This window comes from Osmia lignaria, chromosome 2, assembly GCF_051020975.1.
Source record: "Osmia lignaria lignaria isolate PbOS001 chromosome 2, iyOsmLign1, whole genome shotgun sequence".
In the NCBI taxonomy this organism is placed as follows: domain Eukaryota; kingdom Metazoa; phylum Arthropoda; class Insecta; order Hymenoptera; family Megachilidae; genus Osmia; species Osmia lignaria.
In genome coordinates, this window is record NC_135033.1 from 10402476 (window position 1) to 10410959 (window position 8484).

Sequence of the window (8484 nt, forward strand, 5' to 3'; positions counted from 1 at the left end):
CATCGTTTCATCCCTTATATCCCTACATTCCTTACATATCTGTATCATCTCACATCTCTACATTCCTCACATTCCTGCCTTCTTTATATCCCAACATTCCTTACATCTCTTCACCCCTTACATCTCTGCATCCCTTACATGCCTGTATCCTTTACATCCTTGTATCACTTATACTCCTGCATTCCATACATCCCAGTACCTCCCTGAAATTGAGTTGAAATTTTTGCGGCTATAAGGCCTGCGAATTTATACAAATTTAGTTCCTTTTTTCGCCACCAGAAGGCGCTGATTCGACCTCGAGATTTTAGTTCACATTTTTGCCGCCAGAGGGCTAAAAATTGAGCAAGGTTTAGTTCCTTTTTCCGAAATCAGAGGGCGCTGATTCGACATCGAATTTTAGTTCGAATTTATGCATCTAGGGGGCGCTATTTTCTCGAAATTTCGCGAAAATTTCGAAGAAATAGCGCCCTTACCTTTACTTACCTTTACTCGAAGCAGTGTTTATAATATATTTATTATAAGGGATGCAGAGATGTAAGGAATGTAGGGATGATAGGAATGTAGGGATGAAGAGATGTAAGGAATGTAGGGATGAAAAGAATGTAGGGATGAAAGGAATGTAGGGATGAAAAGAATGTAGGGATGAAAAGAATGCAGGGATGAAAAGAATGCAGGGATGTAAGGGATACAGGCATGTAATGGAACGTGGGATGTAAAGGAATTCCGTAGGGGTCCGGGGCTGGGACTCCGGTATCTACTGCACGCGGCCCGAGGAGTGCCGGCATCGGGTGTGGCCCCTGATGTTGGCGAAGTTTAACATATGGCGGAGGGTCAAAGGACCCTCCCTACGGTCCTAGTGCAGGCCACCATGGTGGTCTTAGTGGGTAAAAATCTCACACTACCTTCTGCCCCTCCCCAGGGGGACTAAAGGTGTCTTTCTGAAGATTTCCACCACGTTAAAAAAAAAAAAAAACAAAAAGTTATTTAAGGGTTGCAGGAATGTAAGGAATGCAGGGATGTAAGGGATACTGAAATAGCCTTGGCCGATATTGAGGGATATAATTATATAAGTAACTGGAAAAAGTAAAATAAATGGGGTCCTCGGCTGAGACCCAGAAGAGGGATATAATCATAAATGTTATTCCCCTCCGCTGAGCTAATTTAATAACCAAAAAGAAATAAAGAAAGTAAATTAAATTAACTCTGGAAAAAAATTATGCTGATTGTGCCTTCTTCATACGGACCTGACATTCTCCAGGGATGTTAGGGACCTCGCTACGCCAATGACCCCCTTTGCGTACCGACCTAATATCATATTGGGGTATTAAGGACCCCAAACGCTGCTAAGTATCTTTGCATACCAATAATATAGCATCCGGGGTGCCAGGGACCCCTGCGTACCAGTGACTATCTCTGTATACCGACCTGATATCATATTGGGGTATTAAGGACCCCAAAACGCCGGTAAGTATCTTTGCATACCAATAATATAGCATCCGGGGTGCCAGGGACCCCGAAGCACCGGTGGCAGTGTTTGCATACCGACATTTTGGTATGCGGGGTGTCAGTGACCCCGAAGCACCGATGACACTCTTTGCTTAGCGAAACTACGGCAATCGGGGTATCAGGGACCTCGGTGCATCGGCGGCACTACCTGCACACTAACATATCATCGTGGGGTTGTCAGGGACCCCGAGTATAATCTTGGGGTTTTCAGGCATCGAATGCCACCCCGGGGTTTTCAGGCACCCCGATTGCCATCCCGGGGTTCTCAGGCACCCCGAATGCTATCTCGGGGTTCTTAGGCACCCCGAATACCATCTCGGGGTTCTTAGGAACCCCGAATATCTTTATGGGGTGTCAGGGACCCCGAAGCAAGTAGCGAAATATAAGACCTAAAAACGAACAAATCGTGAAACTCACTTGTTCGAGGTAGTGATGGGTGCGACCGGATCTAGCGAAATATAAGACCTAAATACGAACAAATCGTGAAACTCACTTGTTCAAGGTAGTGATGGGTACGAATAATTAAGAAATTATTCACTCACAAACAATGGAAATGATATATTTGTAAATCACGAACTAATTTGTTACAAAGATTAAAAATAGACTCACAATCAATCACAAACGATTTACACACGAAATACACTAAGAAAAATTAAAAATAATCATATTATTCATTCCGGCTAGCTTCATGTACATAGGTCTACATGCGGACCCATGATCATTTGGGGTGTCTAGGACCCCCTGAACCATAACCCTTTGACAACAAAGGCATGTCCAGTCTTTTGCCTCTGTAGTCACTGCTAAAAAACGGGGTTTGGAGGAAGTGTAAAGACAAACCCGCGCGGTATTAACGTATCTTGCGCTAAGGTTATTTATTGGTACTTTTATTTTTAAAATATTTAATATCAGTATTCGTTGTTACCATTTGTCCTAGAAACGTTGAAGTTCTGGTATTTCCTAATATGACTAGGTAAATTTAAATAATTTTTAGGTTATATTTTTACACCTGAAACAAAGAGAGTGTTAAAAAGGAGTTGTTTAATTTTTTTTACTTTTAATATATTATCTGTGATTTTTATATCATTCGTAATATACAGTATATTTATTAAATCTTTACCTTTTAGTTGCAAAACCTAAATCTGTAACTGAAAGTTTGAATTTTCTAGCATTTCTATTATAAATTTGAAATTTCAGGTACAAAAAATATAATAGAAAATAATTTGTTAAGTATTTTTTCGATGTTTATACTATTTTGTTTAGTACACCAGTAAGATCTAGTTCTTCTCTACAGAGAAAATACATTCATAATATGTTTATGTTATAATACTGTTAAAACACCATGTACTATAGATATATTTGATCCATAATGGAAGTCCGAAATTTTTAATTACAGATCAAAAATAGAGTTAGGAGATGTAACACCGCATAATATAAAGCAGCTAAAACTTCTAAACCAAGTAGTATTTCCAGTCTCATACAATGAGAAGTTTTACAAGGATGTTTTGGAGGCTGGTGAACTAGCAAAACTTGCATACTACAATGACATAGTGGTATGTTACATTCATGGATAAATATTATTGAACAAAATATTGTTTACAAAGTATGATTAAATCATTTTGTCGCTTCAGGTTGGTGCAGTTTGTTGCAGAGTGGATACTTCTGAAAATTCTAGGCGGCTGTATATCATGACTTTGGGATGTCTTTATCCCTACAGAAGGTTAGGAATTGGTACAGTAATGGTACAGCATGTTTTAAATTATGTTAACAAAGATGGAAACTTTGATTCAATATTTCTGTAAGTATTTAATTAATTTTATTTAAGGTGTTCACCATTGTTTACATAAATATATAATTACTATTATTTGTGTGTTATATTTTCTGTTTGCAGTCACGTTCAAATAAGCAACGAAGGTGCTATCGATTTTTATAAAAAGTTCGGATTCGAAATAGTAGAAACAAAGGAACACTATTACAAGAGAATAGAACCGGCGGATGCTCATGTATTACAAAAGACTTTACGTCCTAAAACAAATCAAACAATTAATATTTAAGTACAATGCTTGAAAGCTATGATTTTAAATTAGACATTAGACGCATATATTATCAACAAAATATAAATGTGTGATATAAAACATACAGATAAAAAAAAACACATTTATCATGTTCGGATACCGACTTAATGTTTAAATATTGCAAATTTTTTTAAATAGTATAAATTATTACAGTCTTTGTACATAAACAATCAATTATAATTTAATATCTGTAAAAACAATAATAGCAAAGAAACATTTTGTTCCCACATATTAACATGTATACTTTAAATGAGTATTTTGCTAGATGCACGTATAATTATAATGCTAGTAGCTCCTGAATTCTTTTCACACATAAATCTGATCCTTCGCTTGCTTCTTTTGAAACCTGTCAATTAAAATTAATTTAACGTGATGTGCATACAGTATCGAGCAAAATAGTCATTCCTTGGGAAAATGGCTTTACAGAAAAAAAGGGAATCCGGACGCCCGAGACATCATTTTTCCTGGGGAAAGCCTATTATGTTCGATACTGTACATTTATTTGGTATAAAAGAACAAAATTGTTACCGGTGTTAAATTTAAAAATCCGTGTGGTAATCCTGGCAATACGTCCAGCGTAACTAATACACCAAGCAATCGTAACTTTCTTGCAAACATAATAGAATCATCGAGGCACGGATCGAGCTCCATTGTCTATAAATTTAAGTATTTAATATTGCATACTATTGAGTAAAAAAAAAAAATATTAAAAAATTTACCAGCATTGTAATAGGTGGTAATTTTGCTAAAAGATTATCCGCTGCAAGATAAGGACTTAAAAATGGATCCCTGGGTACTGTAAATACAAATTCTTCCAAAGGACTTTTCACGTTTTCTATATCAAGCTCCCTAGATTCTCTGTGCCTTCCCGTAAGAGACCAACCAAAAAATGACCATGATCTATCATGCCTTGAATTATTATCTGTATTAACAGCACCGTTCCCTACATGTGTCGATGAATTTAAATTCATTCCTAAAAATTTTTTTATATATTCCTGAGATTTCACTTCTTCCCGTAGATGTTCTGTTCCTATGGTATCAAAGAATATTTAAATTGTCAATTATATTCTTAAAATACTTACATCTAACATATTATTCATTTATTTACCATCAACTTCAGTTAAACTAACAGAATTCAAAGTAGAGTCAGATGGTAAAGATGCTAACTTGTGTGCATCATTTGTTTCATCTCCATTTGGACTCAGAGCTAATGCTATTAAATCACTTTCGCTTACTTCAGCAAAAGATTCTGTGTCTGACTTTGTACATTCGGCAACATCACCTTCTCTCTCCCTAAAAATATAATTAACTAAATGTTAACGATAAATAATGTTTATGGTTAAATCAGATTTATTATTGCCTATAAAATTTACCGTGTAACTTTTTTGGTATCTGAAGCGGTGTATGCTTTCAGGCAACGTATAAGAAATCCCATAGGCAGTAGTGGATCGGTTAGGCAAAGTAACCGCGATGGTGATAGCACAAAATCAACGAGTACCGGTGTATATGCCATAAATATACCGTCTGGTTTTCGAATATTCAATAGTATGCATTTCAAAGTGACGCTCAGATTTAAATTACCCCCGGCAGAATCACCTATGAAATTATCATTTCTAAGTTAACACATTCAGCTCGTTTCAAACTCCGGTTGCTAGGCGTCTTACCGACAAGAAGTATTTTTTTAGCAGTACTTCCAAGCAATGTACTTGCATGATTTAAAGCCCATGCATATGCGTATAATACTTCTTCGAATGCACGAGGAAACGGGGCTTCGGGTGCTAAACTGTAGTCTATACTTAAAATTGGTACATCGAGATTGATAGCCCAACCCCTTAAGTATGTTTCATGAGACAGTGAAGTTTGCGCAACGAAACCTCCACCATGACAATGAATAATCAACTGGTCCGATGATTTATGCAGTTCTCCACCTACTCCACCTGAACCAACCTGAGGGAAGCATATACTACACAGGAGTGAAACTGATGCTCTATGAAAATTTCTACATGATTAAAGGTAATATACGGGTAAGGATATTAATTGATAAACATTGTACTAACTATACGCAATAATTTAGATTCCATAAAGTTTTTATCTCTTTACCATTCCCAAACGACGTTTCGAGCTTAACAATCTAACGTGTATCGGTTTCTTTCCAATATGGCTATGCGGTACTGGAATTTGCACAGTTGTCCCATCTAATGCAAGTAGCGATAATCCTTCGGGTGGAATTGAAATTATTTGATTTATTGCCAAAGACGGTGATGTTATATTCGGTAATCTGCGTGTTATATCTAAAATATATATAGTTTATGAAATATACAAAACAAAGAATTAAAATTTTTATATAAAAAGAATTGTTTTACCAGATTCGTTGAGGAACCAAAAGGCTTGACAAAATGATATATCAGCGTGTTGGGATATATCAACGATACGACGCGCTCTTGCTTCAGGGTCTAACATGTATTTAACAGAATTAGCACAACGTGCTAATAATGTACCATTAGCATAGAATGCCTCGCTAAATGTTGCCATACAAACCATTATAGTTTTTAAAACGGGCTTCAAGCTATCATGAAACTAAAATCAATACAGTTCTGTTAAAAATTGCTTGGAATTAATTGAATTTATATATGTATATCTGTTTCAATTAATACCTGAAACCCTAAACACCTGCCATAAAAACAATACTGATTAATGCTATCTACTTTGTTTAAAATTTCCTGAGGATTGTGAGCATCTCCTATAAAAAGAGATGGTTTTCCATCGATCATTGAATCACTCCATGAAGATAGAGTTTGTAAGTGTTCTAAACAAGTATACAAAGATGCCAGCAACTGTGAACATGCCTCTATTTCTCTGTAAATATAGGTAAGTTAAATACTGAAATATTTAGTACTCTTAAAAGAAATAATCTAGTTACAATATTTACCTCATATGATAATTTTTACGAAAAAACATAGAATCCTTTTGACAATATATTTGATGACAAACTAAACGCGAATGTGCAATACATCTATCTACTAAAATTAAAAAACTTCTATATCCATTGGCAGGTGTATGTATATTGTAATCATACATTGGTGCAATCTTGCTAAGTTGTTTATACAGAGGTTGCAGCTGAGTTAAATGTTCTAATATTGCTAAAACTGCACCTCTGATTCTAACACCATTTTCATCTTGATGGGATACAAAGAATTCTTCATTAGCCTGGCATAATTCTCTCAATGCTCCCCATTGTAGAGGTTCTATATTTTCAAATTTCTTAAAATCATCATCAAACGACATCTGAGCTGCCCCCTCTTTAGTCATTTAGCAATAAATCTTTTAATTAAATGTTTCAAAATAGACAATAACTGTAGAGCCTGTAATATCAATACTTATATGTAGCGTTAAATAACAGAAACAAGAATTTTAAGGTTAAGATATTTACAGTGCTGTAACGTACAAATCACTTACAAGTTAATCAGAAATGTCAATTTACACTACATAATGCATCTTTAAACCAGTTCTTTAGTGAACACTATATTCTACGTTAGAAATCAGCTTTTATTTTGGATTTGACATTTCTTAGATCTCTATTGGAGTCGCCATATTGTTTCTTGGATCAATATCGTTGTATCACACACAAACATTACGCACTATTAAATCTTATTTACACTACATGTTTTCAACGAACAAACTTTAGTATACGTATACCGACAAGTAGTTCAAAGAGCACAAGATACATTCAAAGTTATATGTTGATATTTATTATTAATTATGCGACAGAAACAAAAATGTAGAATTTAATAAAACGATGTCTATTATCAATAGCCAATTGCATGCTAATTATAATTCAAAATTCAATGACCTAATAGAAGCAGTTCCTTGAATGCTTACGATCGTTTATTCTTAATTGATAATATATCAATTATTGTGATAAAATATCAATTTCAAAGCATGAAGTGGACTTACTTACCAAACATACGTGTAATCTTTTATCTCGGTAGCAATTATAACTGTTATGGGAATTAAAACAACTCGGTAGCAACTTTGTCGGGCTAATGAGCAACTGACAGTTCTGTAGTTATCATGGTTACGTACCAGGCGTTGAATTAATTAATCATATGTAGAGATATCCAGAACAAAGGAATGGAATTATCTAATTTTTTTACTGTAATCATATTCTTTTTTTAAAGAATATATAAAGCTTACTGCAGATTATAATGACTTAAAGTATCAAAAACTTTCCATTTGGTAATTGGAAAGTGAAACGATTTTCATCGCAGCATGTAACGTGAGAATAATATTAATATATTAATTTTGCTATTATAAAGGAGTTGATACTCAAGTAAATCTTTGTAATTTATTTATTGATAAGTAAAATTACATATATCCACAAACACAATACGTTCTTTTCACGGAGTGTAATAATGCGATAAAATTTGTGAGTGGCGAGGAGAAAATCCTTGTGTGATGGAAATAGAGGGATACAGGAGGATTAGTTTAATCCTCCGGTTTAGTAACTTTTCTACTCGTCGAAGAACGTCACAGAAACGTTCCATGGCAAACGTGTAGTTTCCGATCCTACAATTATTAAAAAAAAAAGAATGTAATTTATTGAGTTTATTTAACTCAAATTGTGTTTCTTTATCCGTCGTTTCTATCCGTTCTCTCCAATCCGATGGACGTTATAAAAGGTCAATTTTTTAAAATCGAATTTAGATACTGACTAATTCCATCTAGTGTTGATTGTTTCTTACAAAGTCAGCGCGTTTTTCTTCTACGACAGAGAAATGTAGTGATATAGGAGAGAACTTTGATTTGAGCGTGAAATCGCTTTGTTTAAGCGTCGACGGATGTTGGAACGTAAGATCGAAAACTAAACAGAGTTGCGTGTAGGCGTATACCCGAGTATCAATATTGC

At 35.0% G+C, this 8484-nt stretch overlaps 2 protein-coding genes across 3 annotated transcripts; one reads left to right on the forward strand and one right to left on the reverse strand.

Annotated features, from left to right (window-relative positions):
- The first annotated feature begins 2296 nt into the window (after positions 1-2296).
- san (Probable N-acetyltransferase san) lies at positions 2297-4083 on the forward strand. The gene is made up of 4 exons (XM_034333744.2): positions 2297-2476; positions 2900-3056; positions 3135-3301; positions 3395-4083. Exons 1-4 carry the CDS (start codon positions 2469-2471, stop codon positions 3555-3557), a joined length of 495 nt encoding a protein of 164 aa, XP_034189635.1. The 5' UTR covers positions 2297-2468; the 3' UTR covers positions 3558-4083.
- On the reverse strand, positions 3783-7664 carry Hsl (hormone-sensitive lipase). Of its 2 annotated transcripts, none has more exons than XM_034333675.2 (11): positions 7537-7664; positions 6508-6940; positions 6233-6434; positions 5942-6155; positions 5679-5869; positions 5243-5525; positions 4952-5174; positions 4687-4871; positions 4298-4608; positions 4107-4232; positions 3783-3924 (listed from the first exon to the last, which is right to left on the reverse strand). In XM_034333675.2, exons 2-11 carry the CDS (start codon positions 6885-6887, stop codon positions 3856-3858), a joined length of 2184 nt encoding a protein of 727 aa, XP_034189566.2. In that variant the 5' UTR covers positions 6888-6940; positions 7537-7664; the 3' UTR covers positions 3783-3855. The 2 variants fall into 2 exon arrangements, with proteins under 2 accessions (XP_034189566.2, XP_034189565.2); XM_034333674.2 differs by lacking the exon at positions 7537-7664 and adding an exon at positions 7035-7259.
- Positions 7665-8484: the final 820 nt, after the last annotated feature.

Excerpts from the sequence above, each read along its gene's own strand:
- san (XM_034333744.2), top strand. Across the intron at positions 3,057-3,134 it reads CATACTACAATGACATAGTG|GTTGGTGCAGTTTGTTGCAG; the intron begins GTATGTTACATT and ends TTGTCGCTTCAG. Across the intron at positions 3,302-3,394 it reads AACTTTGATTCAATATTTCT|TCACGTTCAAATAAGCAACG; the intron begins GTAAGTATTTAA and ends TTCTGTTTGCAG.
- Hsl (XM_034333675.2), bottom strand. The coding sequence starts at position 6,887 with ATGACTAAAGAGGGGGCAGCTCAGATGTCGTTTGATGATGATTTTAAG. Across the intron at positions 6,435-6,507 it reads CGTAAAAATTATCATATGAG|AGAAATAGAGGCATGTTCAC; the intron begins GTAAATATTGTA and ends CTATATTTACAG. Across the intron at positions 4,872-4,951 it reads GATACCAAAAAAGTTACACG|GGAGAGAGAAGGTGATGTTG; the intron begins GTAAATTTTATA and ends TTATATTTTTAG.